Here is a 24,284-nt window from a genome sequence, read left to right on the forward strand (position 1 = left end):
CACGATGTTCAGTCTTTTTATTTGTACAACAGAATGGGGCAGTACAGTCTTGAGCTTTAGAACTGATTAGCACACAGTCTAGTGTGAGAGTTAAACACATAACATGGTCTAGCTAAGAAGTAACCAGAGTCAACCTACTGAGAATGTTACCTAACACATACAGTATATGAACCTGCCTTACACAGCAACTGCTTTGCATTCAGTAGGCATTGACCGGTACATGAGCTATTTGTTACACGTAAGAGTGCAATAGTCTAGGACTCCAACAAAAACACAGCATAGTAAAATAGAAATTTGCATACATGGGCGGGAGGATGAGTTCTTTACCATAGGAAAGAGATTTTGGCAAATTAATCTTGGTTAATATGAGAATGTTTCCCTTTCACAAAGGAAAAGCTTTACAGTAATGTAGGTGGTGTTGCCAAAGTAAGAGACTAGAGAATGTAACATAGACGCAGCAGTTTACTTCATCTTCGTTCAGTCACTGTAGTTTGCATGGGTCGAGACACATTGGTGGAGTACAACAGAAAACAAAAACATTCCCTCAGTCATGACAGACATGGACACACATAAACATGTGTATGGTGCAGGAACAGAGCTATGCTAAGGACTGTGCCACTCCATGGTGCAGCATATGCAAATACAGGGAACATATTTCCATCTCAGCTACGTCATATGCCAAAAATCCCCTGCTAAAAACATAAAGTAATATAATTTATGTTTCCCTGTCAAGCCCTGATATTTGTTAGTTTGCTTAGATTTCTTGATCAGCTACATTGCACAGTCTGGTTCGTGTCCCTGTGGGTTAAGATCTCTACTGCGACATAATTAGTTCTGCATCCGTTTGACTGGGGGGAAATACCGTGCCTGAATCACCTGAATCTAGGCAGATAGTTCAAGGACCTAAGCATAGCCCTGCACACTGAACCAACACAAACACTTCTGCAACACACATCCAGAGGTAATCAGTTTCTCCAAACCATGATTATCTCCAAAACCACAAATTCCTTACAGCAGACAAGTATCTGTGCTTAACAGTCTGCAAATCTTCAGTTGCACCTTTTGTTTTTTTTATTTTTTGTTTTAATTAAATCCTTGCCCCATACTGATATAGTTTTGCTTTGGTTAGTCCTTGCACATGTAAATATAGGTTATGAGCCAAGTGGAGCATGTGTCTGTCTAGTTCCTGACCTTCCACTAGGCATTCTGCATCTCCTTGCCAATTTTGTAACTCAGGATCTTATTCCAGTCAATTTTAGTGCGTGTGACAGGCAGCTGGCGACGCAGGGCCTTGAAGGTGGTGTCAGACATAGTCTGGTAGTTCTCACTGATTGCAGTCTGGTCCCAAAATTGAAGGCACACAGGTATTAGATAATATTTGTATATTTACAAAACAGTTACTTTTCAGTAGGAGTATTACTTCCTGTATATAGATTGTGTAGTCAATAAAAGGTAGCTCACCTGGTAGTCATTTTCTGCATTCTCAATAATATCAACAAATTCCTTGGCTGTCTGGATTTCATTCTGTTTCAGAAATATACATAAATGCATCACATTTTATCATACTCACATGCTCTGTAGAGCAGATAGATAGGGCCAATACTATCAAAGTGAAACCAGGTTTAAACTCTGCACAAAGACACAGTGACTGTATTTTTATGCATTAAATATTTACTTACAGTGACAGGTATTGACTCTTCTACCTCCTTGTGGCTAACCAGCTGCACATTCCCATCTTCATAATAATGCACCTGGTATCACAAATAGACTTCATCGGTCATCTGATGCTGTACTGATATAACAAATATTCTTTCTTGATTGATTATTAAAAGCACTTTTAATTTGATTTACCTGTATTTTCAGCACTCCTACCACCTGAGCAGTGGACTGACCAATGGTGAGTTTCCACTCTGATCTACAGCGTCCATTCCTGTATTAGACAAACACAGAGAAGCTGTTTATATCAGATATGTTTAGATATGCTTAAAAGCAGCCACATATAGAAAGGTCACTATACCAAAAGTTTTTTGGTTGAAACTGATGTCCCTCAATGCAGGCTATGATCGTTTGTTGACCATCCACTGTTTTTCCATATACCTGAAATGCAAACATTGTATTAGTAAATATGTCTAATAATCAAACGCAGGCAATTTTCTTTTAAAAATGATTAGATTTTACAGTGTCTTTGTATGCCTTACTGTGCTGACTCCAGTAGGGTAGTGCTCTTTAACGTAGGCACTAAGGGCAGTATCACAGGCATCCCTCCAACTCCTCAGGGCCATCTCTCCTTCATATGGCTGCACATCGCTCACCTCTTTTCTTAGGTGGTCAAAGCGAAACGACAAATGGTTGCGGGGATCCAGGAAACGTCCTTGACCTAAGTCACCATGCTCTGTAATTAGCACCTAAATAGGGAGAAAGACATAAGAAGTCTGGTTCTGACAATAACTTGAAAACAAATATGAGTAGATTAAAAAAATGAAGCATACCGGTTCTTCGTAACCTTCCAGTTTGGCAGGTGTAAACTGATCCATGTTGTACTGGGCAAAGGAGCTGTGCAAACAGAATAGAAACCAATTTATATAAGGCCTTTATCATGTGACATTAAAATGCTTTCACCACAGAACTTGCACCCTGCTTGCAATACACACTGTACTACAACAACAACAACAACAACAACAACAACAACAACAACAACAACAACAACAACAACAACAACAACAACAACAAACCTCACTTCACAATTAAGTTGCCTCATTTGGGCCTATAGTGTGTAAACTATAAAAATGGTACATATTTCTGACATAGGTTAACAATAAGTTTTACTTACTGTGAAGCCCCCTCCCTAAGCAGGTTGTCATTGTTAAGAAGAAGCCGCACATCTAGCAAGAGAATAACCAAACCATTGTTTGTGTCACACTAAAATAAACTAAGTGGTACAGTCTGTTGCAATGCATGAAGAACATGACTCTCACCATTGAAGACCTCATTGAACTCTCCTGGGGGAGCATGGGTCACAAAGTTGGCCGCTATGCGGACCTATGGAAGCAGAAATAACATCATCATTCACCACAAATACAACTGTAACAACTTAAAGAAAGATATTTGTTAATAAAGTATATAATAAAACAGATTAAAAAGTTGAAAAAATCCCTTGATTACTTTGTAGTGTAATATCTGGGTGTGACCTTTATAATGTCATAGATGCATAATAAGGTGTGGTTTTGCAACACATACTCTTTTCCGGCAGTCATTGTTTAAATTAATGCCCCAGGCTATTAGGAACTTAATTTATAGAAAAGAGGTCAGTAAGTTACAATAAAAGCTAGAAGTAAGTCGTACTACAAAACAATGATCTTCAGACAGCTGCAGTGCACCACCCCATGTCTGGACTATGTGCCATGTCTACAAATAATGGCACAGCCTTGGCTTCATTTACTTGTTTGCCAACAGGTCTTAGGTGTTTCTTGATTTTTATCAAAAGAATGTAGCCACTTGTTTGGTTTTAAAACATGCTAAAATTGTATTAGTATTAGTGACTACACGGCAATTTTAATTCGCCTTCCTTTCCCAGAAACTTATAAACAAGTCACTAACTCTGCCCGTCATTCGTGATAATTCCAGCTTTGGATACAAATCCAGCTGACAGTGGAAGCACGAATGGTGTCACTATCAGGCTCCATCTGAACGATCGACTGCCATGTCCTGATGTCAAGCTATGCGAGGCTTTGAGCTGCAACTGAATCTGTTTGACCCAGAAATCCAAAGCCAAGTAACGTTAGCCGCTATCGTTAGCTAACGCGAGGAATACGTAGCTCACACTGCAACGACTGCAAAGTAGGGTAGAAAACAACTTTTAGACGTCGGCGTTGGTACTTTCCAGTCCATTTACAACCACTGCAAAGTTTTCAGCGCAAGTGTACAGCTCTCTGAGTGTTGGATTCAGCAGCTAGCCACCTCACGCCGTGAGCTTTAACTAGCATTGGCTAGTTGGCTAATGGCAGCTAAAACACCCAAGTTTCTCATTTCGAGCGGCGAGTAGAAATTGTCATCGTCTTAACAAGACTTGGTTCTTAGTTGATCCCAACATATAACCAGGGTAAATCTACAAACTAGAAAAGTGACAGTATACTAAGAATAAATAGTCCCCAAACCTTCTCCTCATCTGACAGCGGCTCCTCAAAGTCAGCCATCTTGGCTCTTTGTGACCCCACCTACCTCAGCTGACGGTCAGGGCGACTATGGTACATGTCATTAATGAAGTGACAAACGTTTTTCTTACACATCTCGTCAAAAGATGTGTATCACTGTTCCTGAAGAGAAATTGCTTTTAAACCAGTAACTATAACCGGCCAATGTAAATTGCATACAGTGCGTTAAAGCTTACTTATTTTATTCGTCTTCCTGTAAATTTTTCTACAAAATAAATGTACGCATATTGTGCTTTAAATAAACTTATATATGGTTTATAACACTCCAACACGTTTAACTCTTACTGTGTATTAATATTATTAATGTACATTTGCATTGTTTATTCATTAATTGATCATTGACTCTAGTTGTTTTAGATTATTATGGTTTGGTTTTATTTTTTAACAGGAAACTGTATGCGGTTGATTTGCCGGGGTTAAACCGGGACAAACTCTCCATTGTGCTTTTAACGGTTTGGCATTTGCAAAGCAGCGACACGCACAGACTCAGACATGGATTCACAGGTAATACATGTCTAATTAAATATAAATTGCTATTCCACAGTTATGGACCATACTAAAAACAATAAACATTAAATACAATTTGCCTATGTCTGTAGCTGTCGTTAACCACTGTCACTGTAAGGAACTAAAATACGTTAGCCAAGCTGCGTCAAGCTAGCAGACGGACTGCTTCGGTTGAAGAAGTTCCTGGTCAAAGTGAAAACAATGCGAGAAACAAACTAGACTTTGAGCTGTGTTACTTTCACCATCACGAATGGTGGATTTGTATAAAGACGCGGTTCCCCTGTTTATTTAGTGACTTCTCGTTTTGGTAGAGAATCGAGCTAAAGCTTGATATTACAGATTTAACGCCGTAGAAGGCTCGCTAACGTCGCGTAGCCTCCTTCATAAAATGAGTAAAGCATTGTTCGCAGTGAGACAGTGTGCGTCTCTGACACGCAGTGTGAGTCGTTCTGCCGCTCGTTGTCAGGTGGTTACCAGCCCTGGGGAGATTGCCAGACTCTACAAAGAAATCAGTCTCTTCCCTTCTCTGAGTCGAGCCGATGTGGGACCTGTCATTACTTCACAGTATGGAGGAAAATATAGCAACATCTACACAGGTAGATCAGTGGCTCGATGTAGAATGATGTCTCTGCATATTGTTTCAACAGCTAATTCAAAATTAATTATATATAATTAATTTGTTTTGTTTGCAGAATGGAGTCAGCGTGATCTGGAAAGGAATGAGAACGTCAAGTTCTGCCGCCAGTACATTGTGTTCCACGATGACAAGTCGGTCGTCTACTCTGGAGCCTCAGGAAACTGCACTGAGATTAAAGGAGAGTATGTAGACATGGCTTCATTTTATTTGGCGGCTGCACAAGACATAACCCTGAACAGTGTGAACCACAGCATCTCACCTGTGCCTTTGTTTCCCCTGCCAGGGTGCTTAGTAAGGATTCGCCCTCAGGTGACATGAAGGCCGTTGTCAGGGAGTGCACAATCAAAGGAGAGGACAAACAGTTTCTGGAGGTCTGTGTCTGTCTGGTTATAAACCAGCTCAGAGTCACATTTTCATTGAACTCTGTAAAGTGCTGATTTTGAGTTCAGTTACGTTTTCTACAATAGTTTAAAATTCATGAAATGTTTTGTTTCTTTTTTTTCTATTGATTTTTTATGACATTACAGATTTGGAGTAAGAACATTAAAATGAAAAGTGTGAATTTGTCTGCCTTGAACAAGCACGGCAAAGTCTATGAAGATGGTACGTGAATTCAACTTTTTATTTGCATGTTTTGCATTTTACTTGTATCACTGCAGGAGTCAATTATATTGTCTTAAATCTTTTAGACCAGTTTGGATCCTTGGTTTGGTCCCACTCTGAAACCCACCTCCTGTATGTAGCAGAGAGGAAGCGACCCAAGACTGAATCTTTCTTTCAGGTCTGTCAGGAATTCATCATCTCTCTTGCTCCCTATACGTTACCACTTCAGTTATGTTAATTGTTACCTACTGTGGTTGGGTTCAATTTTTTTCTCAATTTCATGTTTGAAGACTGAGTCACCAGAGTTGTCTTCTGTCGGTGATGAAGAAGAGACGATGAGAGTGGAGAAAAAAGAGGCTCTAAAAGTAAATGAAGTTAATATTTTATGAAACACACAACATTTTATTTATTAGCATTTGTAATTCTGCATTCTCCTATAAGGTCACTCTAGCTGGATGGATGAATAGTGTTTTTGCTGTTTTGTTCCTGCAGGGGGAGCAGTTCGCCTACCATGAGGACTGGGGAGAGGCCCTGTGTGGTAAGAGCAGTCCAGTGCTTTGTGTTTTGGACATTGAGGGTGACAACGTTTCTGTGTTGGAAGGTGTGCCTGAAAATATCTCACCTGGACAGGTTAGTAGTTCTGTTCCTGCAATAATAAATGGATTTATTGTGGTATTGCGAAGTTTTAATATATATATATTCTGTTTTGTTCTTGCTGTCCATGTCTGTCAGGCCTTTTGGGCTCCAGGTGACACAGGGGTGGTGTTTGTAGGGTGGTGGCATGAGCCTTTTAGACTTGGTCTAAAGTACTGCCCAAACCGAAGGTGATAATTAAATTAAATCTGAACATGAAAAGCTCATTGATTTGAAGTCTTTAATTTTTGTTATTTCTTTGTCAGGTCATCTTTGTTTTACGTAAATCTTACTGGTGGGAACTGTGGTAAGTGAACTTGAACCAGTTCCATTAGGATGTGGCTTGTTGATGATCCTGCACTAAATGCACCACTTTAGTGTATTTTACACTGTGTGTGTGTGTGTGTGTGTGTGTGTGTGTGTGTGTGTGTGTGTGTGTGTGTGTGTGTGTGTGTGTGTGTGTGTGTGTGTGTGTGTTGTGTTCCTCAGAGCAGCTGTCATCAGGGACCAATGCAGTGTCCTCCCCCAGGCTAAGCCCAGACCAATGTCGTATTGTTTATCTGGAATGTTCCATCTATGGGCCACACATGCAGTGCAGCAGGCTGTGTATGGTGAGACAGAGTAAAGTGTCATCTAAACACAATCCCTTTCGTTAAGATAACAGAAATGACTACAAAAGTGTCTGTAGTTGAATTGGTTTCAGACAAAGTGTCTGTAGTGTCTGTAGTTGAATTGGTTTCAGACAAAATGGCAATTATTCGTCTTTGTGGGGAGGCAATTAATTACACAATTAATAATTAGGCAGTAAACACAGATTCTTATATATATATATATATATATATATATATATATATATATATATATATATATATATATATATATATATATATATATATATATATATATATATATATATATATATATATATAATAATTTGTTATTATTATTTTTTTTAACTTCCAGTATGACTGGTATACTCAGAAAACCTCAGTGGTAGTGGATGTGGTAAAGCGACCCAAAGAAGGTAAAGAATTATTTACAGTCACACCTTGATTAGTTAGTTATTCCAGTTTTACCAGAAGTGTTTGTGATTGTGTGTGTTGGTGTGACCCTACAGATGGCTTTACTGGTATCTACAGTTCTCAGTTGTCCCCTCAATGCTGGTCAGCTGACAGCCAGCGCATTGTTGTTGCTTCTCCTCAGCGTAGCCGCAAGGTATTGTAAACTTTCGGGAAATGGTACTGACGAATTTATAGTTTGTGCTGAAATAAAAATATTGTTATCTTCCTGATTGTGGAAAACCAGTTCTTGCTTTTCTTTGTAGGAGTTGTTGGTCATAGACACAAGCACAGGGAATGTCACCTCACTGACTTCAAGTGAGTTAGCAGACACATTTATTAGCTCGGCTCTAGACAGTGTTGTTTATTGACATTGATATTTTATTATTGCATTTCATTGTGTTACTTCTCTCATATTAAAAATGTTTTGTATACAGAGTCAGATGCTGGTAACTGGTGCCTGCTGAACATAGAAAGAGATCTCATGGTGGTCTGCTGCTCCTCTCCAAACCGCCCTCCAAGCCTGGTAGGTTCAGCATTATCATTAAGATTAATGACTTACATTTTAATGTGTCATTACAAAAATAAAATCTGTTATCTCTTATCATGTCACATGTATGTGCAGAGGGTTGGGTTCCTTCCTGCCAGAGATTCTGAGGATGAAGTCATGTGGGTTACTTTGGAAGACTCTCAGATATTGCCAGACATTGATTGGCAGATCTTGACTTTCACCCCTCCCCCAGAGCAAGACAACAGCCAATACCGTAAGAATAAAAGTGTTTCAGTACCTAGTAAACAAGAAAAGCAAGCAGTAGTTGGGAAGTTCATTGGTGTACATGTTTGTACAAATTAATAATAACTGAAGCTACTTTGGATGGATAAATAAATGGATAACTAACACATTGGTTGAAAACATTGTGTTGTCTGAGTGACTGTTGTTTAACAAATGGTTTTGCGTTTCAGCTGGGCTTGATTTTGAAGCCTTATTGGTCAAACCAAAGGAGGTGAAGGATGGAGTGAAGCTGCCTCTTATTGTCTCTCCTCATGGTTGGTTACTCTCATTGCAAATCTGCAGCCATTATTTGTTTTTCTAGTGCTAAAAAAATAAACACTCAGTGTAAAATAAAAAAAAAAACAGTAAATGAGTTTATTTTTAGCTCTGAACCTGTGATTTCTGATCTGTTCAGCTTTAGATTGGCATGCCATCTGTGGTTGCTATGGCAATGTTCTCAGTGGCAGATTATTTAATTAAATTCTTAAAACTAAGAACAGCCTTTTGTATCACAGCTTATATACCTGCAGTATGGTTCTCCTTTTCAGATTCAGTTTTGCAAATCTTCATACAAGTAACATTACTAAGACTCTGATAGGTTTTTATGCCAAGTGTCAACCTGTATCAACATAACCTGTTTGTTTCTTTAGGAGGGCCTCACTCAGTAATTGTTGCTGAGTGGTTTCTGTCGTCCGCTGTGCTGTGCAGAATGGGTTTTGCTATATTACTGGGTAAGTTAAAGTTTGAACGTCTTGGTAGTGAGATTTTTTGTGTTGTTGAGGAAGGTTGAGGAAATTTTACATAAATTTGATGCCTATGTTTGACATCTGACGGAAACTATGATGTGGTCACCGATGCCACAGACATTTTGGCTACCCTCCATGGGTTCTGACTTTAACCCACTTCAACAATGTTTATTAGAACTGATCAGCATATATAACACAGTCGTATATTAATGCTATCTGTTTGCTTTATTCTTCTCCCAGTGAACTATCGTGGATCACTCGGGTTCGGACAGGATAATATCCTGTCATTACCAGGCAATGTTGGCAACCAGGATGTTAAAGATGTGCACGTAAGAGCTCGCTCAGAGTGAAAAAATGCATTAGCTCTAAAATGACCTTTTTAGTCTTGTGTTATGGAACCTTTTTATATTTGTATGTATATATTATGTGCTTTTTAATGTTCTCCATCAGATTTTCCCTTTTTTTTTTTCCACCAGTTTGCTGTTGAAAGTACACTGAAAAGTGGTGAGTTTGACCCACAGAAGCTGGCATTGTCTGGGGGCTCCCACGGTGGCTTCTTGGTGTGTCACCTGATTGGCCAGTACCCAGGTTTTTATAAGGCATGTGTGGCTCGTAACCCTGTCACCAACTTTGCCTCTATGGTTGGCAGCACAGACATCCCTGACTGGTATGTGCTGCCCTTTTTGTTTTGTACTTTTGCTCACATTTGGAGACTGTTTTTATGAGCATGCATACATGCATGTGCATGCATACACACCTGCTGGGTTTTATCATCATCCCTAATGTTTGACTCTGACAGCTGTAAACAAGCAAGTAGAATTTAAGGAATGTTTCCCTTCAGGTCTGTCTGCAAAGTTCAGTAATGCCTCCAAACCCAGCAGGAACAAAATGTCTATTATAAGTCTATTATAAAAATGTCTTCTGTTAATGTTTACATTTTTGCAGGTGCTTGGTGGAAGCTGGCTTTGACTACAACACAGAGTCTTTACTTGACCCCGCTGTTTATGGACAGATGTTGAAAATATCACCCATTGCACATGTCGCACAGGTCTGAAGATGGACACAGCTGTGCAATATTCCTGTGTGTACTGTATATGACTTTACAGCCATTGTTGCACAGTGAAGTAATCTAAAGTGATTTTTAATCTAGGTACAGACACCAGTACTGCTTACCTTGGGGGAAGATGACAAGCGTGTACCTAACAAGCAAGGAATTGAATATTACAGAGCCCTGAAGTCAAAGCAGGTCCCAGTCCGGTAAGCAGCTTGTCTGAGTATTTGGTTATGTCAGATACACACTGGATAACAGTGCTTTTATTGTCCATTCACTAATATTCTTTGTGTGTTGTAGGTTGCTGTGGTACCCAGGCAACAACCACTCTCTGTCCAAGGTGGATGCAGAGTCTGATGGCTTCATGAACATCGCTCTGTGGATAATTCAACACTTGAGTCTCTGATGGTAAATAAATACATAGTAGTGTGTTAATGCTGTAATTACTGCCAGGAAAAACTCTACTGTGTGTAAGAGGTATGTTCCTGTTTCAATGACAATGTGATGTCCAATCCGAAGCCAAAGCATTGAATGTGGTCCAAGTATAACACACGTTGATTTACTTATGTAGTTTTTCTGTTGCCACAGAAACTTTCAGTGGGAGATGGGAAAGAATTGTTTTAACCCTGTACTTGAATACAAGCAGTTTTAATACACTTTACATTTGTCTTTTCTTTAAATCATTAGTCTCAGTTTGAGCAGATAAAATTGTGGGCTTTTTGTGTGTTAAAAAATTGAATATATAAAGGTAACTGATCATTTTCTATGCTTACTGTCTGGGTTAAATCAGTCAACTTGGTTTCACGATACTGTGCAAATAAAGTGATTGTAAAATTATATTTTATTGTGGGGTTTGTTAGATGATTGAAACTGACGTTTGAAACAGTTTATTTAGTAATATTTTACTTCCCCTATGTTTTTCTTTTTCCACCAATGGAAAACCCCTCTGACCTTTTTTGGCATCTCAGTACAATTGGAAAACTAAAACATTAACATATTAAATGATGTCCTAATTATATAAAGTGATATTTAGGTACCTTTTAGTTAGTAAATCATTTGAGACATTGTCTCTGTTGGATTGGTCACATGATTTGCATCAGACTACTGTAACTTTGGCCACATGCTTTCACTTCTTCATACATGTACAGCATCCAGTTTCTTGTCAGTGCAGAGCAAGCCGTTTAGTTCATTTGCAGCTGGATAACGATGGCTTCATGTGGCTGATAATGTGAATTTGAACGTACATGCTATGGTAAGTACGTTGACATATTCTACTGTACCATTAAATATGTGTAATAGTTTAGTGTAGTAAAGTTTTAAGAACCTATGTTTAAAAAACCTTGAACAAACCACACATTTTTTGAGGAGCAGTTACTGTATATGTAAAATATAGATTAACAGATTATGTCTGATATTTTTTTATATCTTCTACTATATAAATTGAAATAGCCTGGTTAATTTATCTATTAAGGCCACATCTGAATATTTATATTTGTTTCTTTTTTCAGGATCTGTTAAAAACAATCATCTTTTCGCAGCTTTTGTTGTTCGTGAGCAGCATAAATATCATCTTCTTTCCATGTGATACTGATGTGAATGCCACTGTAGTTGACTGCAGCGACAGACCGATCAGGCATGTCCCCGCCATGAAGTCCACGACCGTGGTGTCGTTGAGTCTAAGTCGAACTAAAATACGGCACGTGCGGGAGCATGTGTTTGAAGATTTGCCAAACCTTAAAGCGCTAAAAATGATGGGCAACTGTGAACCGGGCCGTCTGAGAGCCCTGGACGACCGCTCATGCAAAGTGCTAATTCACCACAACGCTTTCAGGAGCCTCCTGAAGCTTACGACTCTCTATCTGTCAGGAAACAGCCTCACTTCTATACCGTGGTTACCGCAAAGCCTGAGGGTTCTCGATCTTCAGAATAATCGCATCTTCCACATTGTGGAGCCACTGAAAACACCAAATCTCCAAGCTCTCTTTCTCTCTAAGAATTGCTTTTATGCAAATCCTTGCAACCAGTCCTTTTACATCAATGAGACGGTTTTCAGAGAGCTCCCGAATCTAAAAAATCTCACACTAGGGTATAATAACTTGACAGGCATTCCTACAGGACTACCAGCCTCACTGGAGCTGCTGGACCTAAGAGAGAACACAATCACAGAGATCCCAGATCGGGCATTCGCCAACATGGCTACCCTCCGTGATTTAAACCTAGAGTGGAACTGCCAGCGTTGTGACCATGCAGCGAGGCCCTGCTTCCCTTGCCCACAAAATCGCTCTCTACTCTTACATCCGGACTCCCTCTACGCTGAGAACAGCTCCATCACCTTCTTAAGCTTGCGTGGAAACTCCCTAAAAACATTTCCACAGGGCTTTTTCAGACCACTGAAGAATTTAAAGCGATTGGATGTCTCCGACAACCTCCTGATTCATGCAATACAATATGGTACCTTCTTCTCAGAGCTGACGGGCCTCAGCTGGATCAGCCTCATCTACAACTATGAACCACTGAAAACGTATGAAACGCTCACTCTCTCCCCACTTATTGGCAACATATCGGGTCTAGAATATCTTCTTCTGACTGGCAACTTTTTCCACAAGCTTTCAACCGAGAGCGTTAATGTTTTGTCCAAACTTCAAAACCTGAAGAAACTAGAGCTGAGAATGAACTTTATTAATGCATTTAACCTGACGGCTCTGACGCAGTTGCCGTCTCTCGCCTACATCGACCTCTCCCAAAACATGCTTAGTTTCCTTCCATGCTGCTTTACTTCACCATCTGAAGTTGGCACACAGGGAAGTTGTCAAAATCAGAACATTTACACGCAGGAGTCCCACGACCAACCTCAAATTGTGAGGGATCGAGAAGACACCGCTGGAAATGACATCCGGGAGTCCCGCAAATCAGAAGTCCTGGAACTGTTGCGGGTTGATCCGTCACGCTTTCCATCCCCGTGGGCCTTGAAGGATTATTTCTGTCACCGTCAATTAACAGTGGACTTGTCTCAAAATGACATCTTATCCCTTAAAAAAGATGTGTTTGTAGGCATGGAGAACACTGTCTGCCTAGACCTTTCCTTCAATTACATGAACCAGGCGCTGAAAATGGGAGTGTTTGACGGCATGAAGCATTTAGTTTATCTAAATCTGTCCTACAATCGGCTTGATCTTTATTATAATGATGCTTTCGGCGAGCTTGATGCCACTCTGAAGGTATTAGACATTAGTAATAACGACTTTCACTTCAGAATGAGAGGCATGGGTCACCGTTTTGAGTTCCTTCAACATCTCAAAAACTTGACAGTTCTCAGTCTGGCAAACAATGGCATTGGGATGAGAATAGATCAAAGGCTGGTCAGCAGTTCTCTGAGGTTCCTCTACTTCTATGGAAACCAGCTAAACATCATGTGGGATTCTGATAACAACAAGTACACTCATTTCTTCCAAAACCTGACAAACCTGCTCTACCTGGACATTTCCAACAATGACCTGAAGTCCATCTCGCCAGAGGTACTGAGTAACCTCCCAGGAAGCATCGAAGCCCTCAGGATCAGTAGCAATGGGCTAAATTATTTCCCCTGGCAAAACATCTCAGCACTTACAAGCTTACGCCACCTGGACCTCAGTCAAAATGAACTCTATTATTTATCCCCTTCCATAATTGATTTTGGAGAAAAATTTTCATTCTTGGACCTTAGTCACAATCGCTTCAGTTTTATTCCTCAGGATTTCTTTAAGGAAGCAAAATCCTTGCGATATCTGTATCTCAGCCACAATCAGATCATAGAGTTGAACCGCCAGTTTCTCCCTGCTCCCTTCAGAAATGGTAGCGCCCTTCAAAAGCTCACCCTACATGCCAACCCCTTTAAATGCGACTGTGATACGTCCTGGTTTGCTGACTTTCTGCGCACCACTCCGGTGCACATTCCCTATCTCACCAAATACATCCTTTGTGAATACCCCCAGTCTCAGCTGGGGCAGAGCCTACTGTCTATGGACCAGCGTTCCTGCCAGGACATATATGGCAGCTTGGCCTTCCTCGTCAGCTCCTTCCTTGCTGTGGCACTGACTGTTCTGCCCCTGCTGAAGCATCTCTATGGCTGGGATGTGTGGTACTGCCTGCATGTGCTCTGGGCAGGACATAAAGGCTACTCCCAGCTGGCAGGCACCGACTCACCTCATCACTACGATGCATTTGTGGTGTTTGACACCAGGAACCAAGCGGTGAGGGAATGGGTCTACAATGAGCTAACTGTCAATCTGGAAAACCTGGGCCATAGAAGATTTCATCTGTGTTTGGAGGAGAGGGACTGGATTCTTGGTCTTTCATGTATTGAGAATCTTCATAAAGCTGTTTATAACAGTGTAAAGACCGTGTTTGTGCTGTCCAGTGGATCCAACAGTGGCGAGACAGTGAACGGTGTGATCCGTCAGGCTTTCTTCATGGTCCAGCAGCGGCTTCTGGATGAGAAGGTTAGTAAAATATACTTCTAACTTCAGTCTCGCCTCTGACTGGTTGCAATGTGTTACTAATAACGTCTCTGACCTTTCCCATTCAAGGTGGATACAGCTGTGCTGGTTCTGTTGGATGAGTTGTTTCCCAAACTGAAGTACCTTCAGCTCAGGAAGAGGCTGTGCAAAAAATCTGTCTTGTCATGGCCAAGAAATCCCAGGGCCCAGCCTCTTTTCTGGAATCGAATGAGGACAGCTCTGTCGTCAGATAATTTCAAATTTTATGACCACAACATGAGTGAAAGTTTTATTTGACCTGCTTATAGAGGAACCTCAGTGAGTCACGTTTTCTGACTTTCCATATGCTTTTTTTTGGAAAACATAACCTATGATACACTGTATTACACACACAATAATATTTGATTAATGTGTAAATATGTAACTATCGTGATTTTGAATTAAAATCTTAAGTCAATGATGTAAAGATTTACTGTTAAATTCAGTGCTTTTGTGGAACATAAAAAGGGTCAAATAAACACATTGATAATTTTTTTATTGGACAATACAAGTATTACAAGTATAGGAGGATTGGAGAGTAACTATGTGTATAAAACACCGTCTGTGCTCTTAAATTTCAGTTCTCTTTGTAAACGCTTACAGAGGAAGTGAAACTGGTGAATAATTCTTACATTAGTGACAGTCATTCAACGGTTGGAAAGTCACCTGGAAAAAACAAGTGGGACTGGTGCTACACAAAGACACTTCAGGTAAAAGTGAACAAACCATAAACTATTCGGGTGGGCCAAGTATTTTCCATCTTAAAAATAAACCTGTTCTCCTGTTGTACTTTATGTTGGCGCCGCCCGTGAACTCATTCACTCAGTTTCATTTTTGTGTTCTAATCTGAAAACACCACCTGAAAAACATGTGATTATAAGTTGTGACAAAGCTAGTTTTTAGTGACCAACCTTGTTCTTTCACCTGTTCTGGGGCCAAGTTGTGACTTTATCCAATCGTTAGATGTCATTTTGGTTCAGGTCTTTATACCCAAAAGCAATTTCCTCTCATGGGATTACGTTTCTGACTGTCAGAAAATATGTGTCTGTGCAAATATGACTGGAACGGTTTAATGTATTTGCTTCTGTTTGCATTGTACAATAGATTCATTGGCTTCGTGCCGTTAAATCCTCGCAGGTGCCTCGTGTAGGTGCTCTCGCATGAAACCCTCCATTCGTCGCCGTTCGCGCTGCCCCAGCGCACGGCTTACGGGAGCGCGCTCTATCATCTTGGCAAAGCGCGCTCCCGCGGGCCCGTTGACAGGACAGGTCAGAAGAGAGCTGAGCCGATGATATCATGGAGCCTGCGCCGAGGTCGGAGAGGGTAGAGCCGGGACGCGGTGATGGAGAGCCGCCTGTCCGGTAAGCAAGGACGCGCGCCGCGCGCACCGCGGACTCCGTGCCTCCGTTCCGGAAGCATTATTTAAAAACAAGTGTGCGCTTTCAGTTTGCGTGGAAGCTTAATTATTATGTAAGGTAGTAGCCGGAACCCATGTAGCCTTGTGCATATGAGCAAGAAACTAATCCCTCATGCGATGGCCGTAGTAGAGTTACTGTGTCCATGCTGGCCGCTCACACGCACCACGGCCGTGCCGCTCGCGCCGCTCGTGGGACGCGGTGGGTGATGCCGTGGCGGTGGACGCGTCAGGTGGCGGCGTGCCGACGCTCAGAGACGGGCTCCTGCAGCGAACCATCGCGCGGAGTCATGCCATTGCAGCTTGGGCGGTGACTCCTCGCGGCCACAGCTGGCTGCCAACTAAGTAGTGCTGTGAGTGCTGGGGCTTGGCAGCCGGCGAAGCCAAGCGGTTCGCTCGTAGTAGTGGTGTGTGTGTATATGCGTGCATTCATTTGTGTGTTGCTTGTTGAGTTGGGCTTGACGAGACAGTTTAGCTGCGTAAACTTGCGCATGGACAAACGAGCTGCATTAACTTGTCCAACATCCCTTTTCCGTATTAATTGAAACAAAGCAGACTAAATGTTTTCAGGCTTCCTCTTTTGAAACGCCAACGAACCGCTGTGTCGTAGTTCATTCTAAATCCATTGTAACTGATGCGTAATTGTTCAACTGCTGGAACAGCATTATGCATAACCGCTGGTGCCGTTGCTGGCACGGGGCTAAATTCATTGTCTAAAACAGTGATGGACACGGGATTGACGGCTACGTTATGACAGACAAGCGGACTTACCCAATCTCTCCGTTGCATTCTGTGCAGTGACTCCCAGGGTCCAATCCTCTCAGATTAGAGGAGGGATTATGATCTGGATTTGCCTCTGCTTTGCAGACAGTCCTCAATATCTGATGTATGATGAAAATGGCTTGTGGTCACTTTGATAACCCACAGGGTGTTTTTTACATACATGTAATAGATTGTTGCTTTGAAACATCTCGAAGGCAACAAACACGTCTGCGCACACACTTTGTACCACCTACACACGCATACATGTCGTTATTACACTTACAGTATATGTGCCCAGTCTTAACATGCTCTACTTATGTGTTCTAGCCTAAATTCCGAGCGTCTAAATTTGTCCTGTGTTGCAGCCTGAGGTGTACAGCCTGATAATGATTGGTGATGAATTTGCAGGCGCCCCTCAGGCTGGTAGATAGAGATGGGGCTTCTGATTCCCTCAGTCTGTCGGGGCTGTAGCCAATTACAAAATGTTTGCTTTGGACTGTCCTTTCCTCCAAATTTAGTTTGAGTGGGTTTAGTGCTGTCCAAGGTCCTGAACGGCTCCAGCTCTTAGACCTTTACTAATTGCAATTTAGACAAGGACCAGCATTTGTAACGTGAGAAGTAAACACGTTATGGTTGTTAGAAGCTTTTTTTGAAAAAATGCCTTTGAACATAACATATTTAAACAAATACAGTGTGAAACATTTCTATCCTTGTTCATATTATTGTAAAACTGTAACTAATTAAGATGATCATGTTTTATTTAATATGATTCTAATTCTGCTTGTCTAGAGTTCACGATGCTCTGCACTGCAGCTGAAACCCCAGGACCTGCAGCCTCGGTGCTTGTGAGCTGTGCAGTCGACGGTGGAAGCTGCTCTCATAGGACTAAATAAGACCCAAGCTCTAAAACATCAGCCATGAACAGATGAGAAGGTGGAGGCTGGGAAGAGGCCTCAATTCTGAACCTTGCTATTCATTACCAACAAAGTTTTTAACAGTTTCATCCACGTCCAGATAGGCCATATAAAGATGCCTTTAAACATCAGAGCCAAGCCAGCGCAGAGCAGGCTGTCCGTCGGGCAGAAGAGCAGCGCGCACGCGGACGGCAGCGCGGCTCATTCGCGCTTCTCCAGGTCTAAACAGGGCAAAGGCAAACAGACTCTCGGCTCAACGCCAGGGTGCCGCTCGGGGTTGGAACCAGGCTCGGTGTCGGGGGGCCCGCCCGCACCCGCGTCCAAGGCGGCTGGAGGTCAAGGGTCGGTGTCGAGGCCGAGTTCAAGGAGCAAACCTGCAGCAGCCAAAGGCGCGAGTCATGGTTCAGCCACAGCACCTGGCGGTAAAACCCTGTCCATGGAGAACATCCAGTCGCTGAGCGCTGCCTATGCCACCTCAGGCACCATGTACCCCAGTGAGCGCGACTCCCTGGAACCGTCTGGAGGCTACCCTAAAGGCACCATGACGCTGGACAGGAGCACCAGCCGCTCCTCCTACACCGGCCGGACCACCGCTACAGGGAGCAGCCCCAACATCACCACCTCTGGGCTGCATCACGCGTCCGACTCCCATAGAGACCACGCCCTTTCTGCAAGGACTTCCAGTTTGCGTCGCCAGTCTGGGAGGCATCCACAGGCGCCGGATTCTGCAGGACGCGGAGAGGAGCCCGCCTTCGATCTGCAGGCGCAGCTGAGGGAGCTGCAGCGGGAGAACGACAGCCTGAGGAGAGAGCTGGACGAGGGGAGGGACGCGAGGACGGGCCCCGGCATCAACAGCGTCAGCTTCTGGAGCCCCGATGTGAAGAGAGACAAGGGGGTGAGACGCGAGGAGGGGGCGAGGACGTCAGCGCTGAAGGACCAGTACAGGGCCAATCACGAGAATGTACAGGTGCGACCATGTGGCCAGTTGAAGAGTTTCAAATAATGAATCTCCTAAAACCAGAAACATTTTATTAAGAATGAATCAATGTTGGTTATTTGAAATGAAAGACTTTTGGTCTGGTCTCATGTCTTGTGCACATCACAGCGTTTGCTTTCTGTCTTCAAGGTTACTTTGGAAGCTTTCTGTGCAGTTCATTTGTAAAGATGCTTGTGTTTCCATGGAGACGCGCGCTAGCCTAGCGGCGGCGAGCTGGCTGCTAGCTGCATTTCCATAGAGCTCACAGCTTCTGCCGGCGGGACGCTGAGCAGGGAGTGTCAGAGCCACTGTCCGTCTCATCTCGTGCAGATGCATCGAGCTCATGGAGCCTTTCACTCCTTCACTGTAGCAGCTGTAATTTGTGCCGAGTGCCTCTTTGTCCCCGGCCGCTCCCTGTCTCAGTCACAAGCATCTCTCCACTTTAATGACTTTCATCACATCACAGCTCCTCCACCTGACTCCACCCTCTCGTAACCAAGGAGCCACCTCTGCCTTTATATTTATAGCTTCTTCCTCTCACATTGTCATACAGCGAGAGGACACTGTGACACACGCTTTCACTGAGCTATCTACATGTTAAGTGGGTTTGGTGATCGTGGTGTCCGTGACATTACGGAGGACACTCACTACTGTGTTACTTCTTCTCATTCCTATTGTAGGCTTTTTTTTATTGTCACACATTTCTCCTCTCATCTTTGTTTATCCAGCGAAGCCCCTTCAGCGTCTTACCTCTAGGTTTATGATTGCTTACTGCACGCGTAGGTGTGGAGAATTTAGTATTTTAAGGCTACTGGCAGCTGAAAGTAACACACAGCTCATCCATTTGTAGCCAGCTGTCAGAACATAATAAATGCTGTTTTCCTTGGGCTGATCGACCTGATCGCGCCATGGGGAATATTTCCAGCAGGATTAATATGCAATACATGCAGCTGATGTAGAAACACAATGTGATTTGTATCGGTTGCCTTTTAATTGACTCGTTAATGTCACAGACAATGAGGAATGTGTGTCGGATTTCTTTGCCAACAAACTTCAGCATTTTTCCAGACTTAAGGTCACTGTAAAAGTTATTCTAACGCTTATCTGCTCCTGCTTCTACCTCCCATCGCTCCGTTCTGATAAGCACTTCCTCTGTTCGCCCTGCTTTTGCCCTTTAAGACGAGCTGAGTCTGACAGGAGAACTTGGCCATTACCATAGAGAATGTCACCTTTTTTCTCCGCTGCTGACCACACTTCTCCTCCAACCATCTGTTTGTTCTGTGTGTCTGCGGTGTGTGAGCGCGTGTTGGTGTGGAGGATTGTCCACCCACTCTGATTTGCTATTCAGCGCTAGCTTGTTGCATTGATTATCAGTGTTCACGTCGCTGCCCTCCCACATCTCCGCTCCGCGTCCTTGCTCCCCACCTGCTCGGCTCCATCTGAGAATTAGGCATCTCCTCACACGGACGGAGGGATTAGCGGTGCGACTTCAATCTGTTCAATCTGTGCCGTGTGTGTGCGTCTCTGTATTTCCTTAACCCTTCTCTGGGGTCGAACACAGTCGATCATCAAGTATGAGCGAGGTTCCGGCACACGCTGCATTGTCAGCCCGTCAGCAGAGCTGTGAGCTGTGAATGTAAATTAGCATATTGTATTGTTTTGCAATATATCATGCGCCAAAAGCAGTGACTCTGAACAAAATGTGTTTTCCACACCAACACCTCATTGTGGTAAACTGATGAAGTCACTGTACACGAACCTGTTTTATCCTCAAAAAGACATTATTTAAGACTTGTGCATTTGTTTACTGCACCTTTAAACTATTAGCATTTCTTATTTAAATAATGATTTGACTGTTTATCACTTTTTTTCTGAACAGCATAATTGGCATAATTTTCTGGATTGAGGCCAATAGCCATCATTTACTTTTTTTAATTAATTGCCCTTCATCCGCTTCCCCTTTGATGTTACTTTTGCTTTCAAGGAAAGTTTGCCTTTGTTTTTAAGAGACCTGTCGCCCCCATGTGGTCAAAACACGTACTTTTCATTCAGTAGTCAAACTGAGGACATGCATTTGGACACCAGTTTGTATATTTTCACAATATTTATTGTCTATTTTTTTATGTTCTTTATTCACGTGTCTGTGTCTCCTCTATGTCACATCTGTCTGCTGCAGTGTGGGGATATCAGAAGAAACAAGGTCTGTTTTATGTTACCAGCTAGACATTTTTATGTGTGTCGTCGTGTGTTAATTGGATTTTTATTTATGTGTGTGTTGACTGGGAACCTAATATTTATTCATTTTTTTGCTTTTGTAGCAACTTCCATTGACAGTTCAGGAGCTCCAGGAGGAGCTGAGGGCTCACAGGGAGATGAACAGTCGCCTGCAGCAGCAGCAGCAGCAGCAGCAGACGGGGAACCCTGGCTCCTATCGGGACTTTCATATGGACCAGGACCACAGAAGTGGGCTCAGTCCCAGCCACAGCCCCAGACAGAGCCCCAGCAACCTGCACAGTCCCGGACCCAAGAACAGCCCCCGAGCCAGCCCGTCTAACACCTACAGTTCAAGGCAACAGGAAGCCGACATCATTATTCACAGCCCCGGCTACGGCTGCAACGCTGCTGTGGCCACACAGAGAATCAGTCCGGCCAACACCCTTCATCCTGGGCCCAGAACCAGCCCAAGTCAGCCCCTCTACAGTTCTACGGGCTCGGGGGTGGCCCACAGCGCCAGCGCCCTTCGGCCCTGCAGCCCGTGCCAGGTGCCTGGATGCGACGGCTTCTCCTCACCGCCGCCCCCGGATCCCTCAGAGGAGAATTACCACCGGCTGCAGTCGGAGCACGAGCGGCAGGCCAAGGAGCTGTTCCTGCTGAGGAAGACTATGGAGGAGATGGAGACGAGGATCAACTCTCAGAAGCAGACGCTGGGAGCGAGGGACGAAAGCATCCAGAGGCTGCTGGAGATGCTTCAGGGTCAGGGTCAGGGTCAGACCCAGGGTCACGGTCAGGCCCAGAGTCAGGCCCAGAGTAGCCCCCAGTGGGGTCGGGGGCAGAGAACCGGCATCATAACCATGGCAGCACAAGAGGCCGAAGCACAGCTGGAAAACATGCACGTGAGAGAGGTGGGTTGAGTTTCCTATATCTCACCTATCTGTAGCATCAGACGTGATGTTTATGCTTCTTACTTATTACAGTAAATACTTACTTTTTGCAATGTGTGTGTGTGCGTGCGTGTGTGTGTGTGTGTGTGTGTGTGTGTGTGTGTGTATGTGTGTTTCTATCTCTGCGTGTGTGTGTGTATTTCTATCTCTGCATATGTGTGTGTGTGTGCGCGCGTGTGCATGCATGCATGTGTGTGTGTGTTTCTACCTCTGCATATGTGTGTGTGTGTGTGCGCGCGCGTGTGTGCATGCATGCATGCATGTATGTGTGTGTGTGTTTCTACCTTTGCATGTGTGTGTGTGTGTGTGTGTGTGTGTGTGTGTGTGTGTGTGTGTGTGTGTGTGTTTCTACCTCTGCATGTGTGTGTGTATGTGTGTGTGTGTGTGTGTGTGTGTGTGTGTGTGTGTGTGTGTGTGTTTCTACCTCTGCATGTGTGTGTGTGTGTTTCTATCTCTGCATGTGTGTGTGTGTGTGTGTGTGTGTGTGTGTGTGTGTGTGTTTCTTCCTCTGCATGTGTGTGTATGTGTGTGTGTGTGTGTGTGTGTGTGTGTGTGTGTGTTTCTACCTCTGCATGTGTGTGTGTGTGTGTGTGTGTGTGTGTGTGTGTGTGTGTGTGTGTGTGTTTCTACCTCTGCATGTGTGTGTGTGTGTTTCTATCTCTGCGTGTGTCTGTATTATGTGTCGAACAGAAAGCAGCTCAGCAGGTCTTATCAATGGGCCAGATTAACATACGGAGAGCTGTAAGCCTGTGTTCTGCTGTGGAGCTTTACAATCTGACGCTGTCTGCGTGTGTGAACGTCACCGTGCACACGCTGTCATAGCAGCTACACATGTGCCCCTCGTCAGTGTGTGATCTCATGGTTCCAGCTTCAACTGGTAACCAGGGCAGTCAGTCGGTCAGATTACACATTCATACATTCATGAACGTCCCCGTTCCTAAAAGTCCAAACTGACTGAAGCCGATTGGACCCTGAACAGAAGCCTTCGGCCGGTGAGCAGCGCCGTGGCCCAGGTGTAGCCTCCGCGTGGGAGCTAGCGGTCGGCTGCGTGCTCGTTTATTTTTAACTCCTAAATCTTCTTAGCTTTTAATTTCGCTACCTCTCCGTCCGTGTGTGTTTGTGTGTGTTTGTTGTGTGTCTGGGCTTGTTCCTGCGCTTGTTTGTCGTGCACGTCATGTTTTTCCTGTCTGTCTGCTGTGGACAGTCAGAATGATTGAGCGTGTGTGTGCGTGTGTGTGTGAGCATGCGTGCACATCTGGGGCCTGTCGGCTTAGCGTATCCAGCGAGGACACTCCCTTTCTGTGCTGCCGGAGGATGATGGGATATCTCCTCATACCGGGTGTTTGGTCATCGCTGGGACTTTGTCAGAAGAGCGTGGGCGCTTCAGCCCATGCTAATGGGACCAGAACAAGTGTGTGTGTGTGTGTGTGTGTGTGTGTGTGTGTGTGTGTGTGTGTGTGTGTGTGTGTGTGTGTGTGTGTGTGTGTGTGTGTGTGTGTGTGTGGTTGGACCCACCCAGGCTGTGTGTGTAAGAGGTGAGTACCTGCTCACACACACTCTGCGCTATTTTTAACCGCTTGACAGCTTAACACATACGGTGTGTGCTGTGGAGGAGGAGGGGATGACTGGGTCTCAGAGGTTAGAGAGCGAGCGAGCGAGCGACGGGAGAAAGGAGTGTTTTTCTAAGGTTGAAAAGCAGACTGTGTTTGTCTGAATATTAATGTATGATTAATGAGGGAAAACACCCCGACCGCCCTGATTGATTGTTGTTCTTTCGTTCCCCCCGGCCTCATCTGCTGTTGGGTGATGGAGTCTGTGTGTGTGTGTGTGTGTGTGTGTGTGTGTGTGTGTGTGTGTGTGTGTGTGTGTGTGTGTGTGTGTGTGTGTGTGTGTGTGTGTGTGTGTGTGTGTGAGCATTTGCCGATGTGTTGAATTGAACTGAATTGATTGCTGCTGAAATTGCAGCCAGTGTTTTTTTTTTACCTCAACTAAAAGCAAAGCTGAAGGACAAAAAGTATTAATTTGCAAAGCGCACTAGCCTCAGCGTCAAGTAGAATTAGACTAGAACATATAGTAATAATACCTAATTATTCATTATTAGTTATTCTTCTGAACACACCATTTAAACCTGGACACAACACATTTGTGTGGGATGTTTTGCTGGATGCTGTCGGGTGTGAAGGCTTCTTCCTGTGGCTGCCTGTGTCGTGCTGGTAGTTGAGCCTCACACTTGTCCTGCGCTGAAGACGAGCTGTTCATAGTAGCACCGCTACTTACTCTATTAGGGGCCACTGCTCTCATTTCTTTTGATTGGCTGCAAAGGAA

The 24,284-nt window shown here is 43.6% G+C and overlaps 4 protein-coding genes across 6 annotated transcripts in view; 3 read left to right on the forward strand and 1 right to left on the reverse strand.

Moving 5' to 3' along the window:
* Nucleotides 1–2: 2 nt before the first annotated feature.
* capza1b (capping actin protein of muscle Z-line subunit alpha 1b) lies at nt 3–4,305 on the reverse strand. Its single transcript, XM_029156805.3, has 10 exons — nt 4,155–4,305; nt 2,976–3,039; nt 2,831–2,882; nt 2,490–2,553; nt 2,199–2,405; nt 2,018–2,097; nt 1,852–1,930; nt 1,680–1,751; nt 1,462–1,524; nt 3–1,338 (listed from the first exon to the last, which is right to left on the reverse strand). The coding sequence occupies exons 1-10, from the start codon at nt 4,191–4,193 to the stop codon at nt 1,198–1,200; spliced, it is 861 nt and encodes a 286-aa protein (XP_029012638.1). The 5' UTR covers nt 4,194–4,305; the 3' UTR covers nt 3–1,197.
* A 273-nt stretch (nt 4,306–4,578) lies between these two features.
* On the forward strand, nt 4,579–11,055 carry apeh (acylaminoacyl-peptide hydrolase). Of its 3 annotated transcripts, none has more exons than XR_008695210.1 (23): nt 4,579–4,715; nt 5,185–5,314; nt 5,411–5,537; nt 5,639–5,726; nt 5,883–5,958; nt 6,045–6,136; nt 6,249–6,323; nt 6,451–6,588; nt 6,691–6,782; nt 6,858–6,898; nt 7,081–7,202; nt 7,555–7,615; nt 7,709–7,806; nt 7,916–7,967; nt 8,087–8,175; nt 8,275–8,413; nt 8,613–8,696; nt 9,072–9,152; nt 9,408–9,496; nt 9,644–9,834; nt 10,113–10,248; nt 10,318–10,424; nt 10,519–10,535. XR_008695210.1 is itself a non-coding variant. In XM_029155741.3 (23 exons), the coding sequence occupies exons 1-23, from the start codon at nt 4,704–4,706 to the stop codon at nt 10,622–10,624; spliced, it is 2,193 nt and encodes a 730-aa protein (XP_029011574.1). In that variant the 5' UTR covers nt 4,579–4,703; the 3' UTR covers nt 10,625–11,055. The 3 variants fall into 3 exon arrangements, 2 of the variants coding, with proteins under 2 accessions (XP_029011574.1, XP_029011573.1); XM_029155741.3 differs by having other exon boundaries at nt 10,113–10,215; nt 10,519–11,055; XM_029155740.3 differs by lacking the exon at nt 4,579–4,715 and having other exon boundaries at nt 4,953–5,314; nt 10,113–10,215; nt 10,519–11,055.
* Nucleotides 11,056–11,189: 134 nt separating this feature from the next.
* On the forward strand, nt 11,190–15,161 carry tlr9 (toll-like receptor 9). Its single transcript, XM_029155739.3, has 3 exons — nt 11,190–11,470; nt 11,727–14,696; nt 14,784–15,161. The coding sequence occupies exons 1-3, from the start codon at nt 11,468–11,470 to the stop codon at nt 14,988–14,990; spliced, it is 3,180 nt and encodes a 1,059-aa protein (XP_029011572.1). The 5' UTR covers nt 11,190–11,467; the 3' UTR covers nt 14,991–15,161.
* A 156-nt stretch (nt 15,162–15,317) lies between these two features.
* Nucleotides 15,318–24,284, forward strand: part of LOC114858680 (ERC protein 2-like) — a 91,892-nt gene continuing 82,925 nt past the window's right edge. Inside the window, exons 1-5 of the mRNA XM_041071483.2 lie at nt 15,318–15,442; nt 15,837–16,093; nt 17,698–18,789; nt 20,975–20,998; nt 21,117–21,920. Of these exons, the coding sequence (XP_040927417.1) occupies nt 17,938–18,789; nt 20,975–20,998; nt 21,117–21,920 (1,680 nt within the window). The 5' untranslated portion in view covers nt 15,318–15,442; nt 15,837–16,093; nt 17,698–17,937. The remainder of the gene's footprint in view (nt 15,443–15,836; nt 16,094–17,697; nt 18,790–20,974; nt 20,999–21,116; nt 21,921–24,284) is intronic.

This window comes from Betta splendens, chromosome 7 (assembly GCF_900634795.4).
Source record: "Betta splendens chromosome 7, fBetSpl5.4, whole genome shotgun sequence".
Classification (NCBI taxonomy): domain Eukaryota; kingdom Metazoa; phylum Chordata; class Actinopteri; order Anabantiformes; family Osphronemidae; genus Betta; species Betta splendens.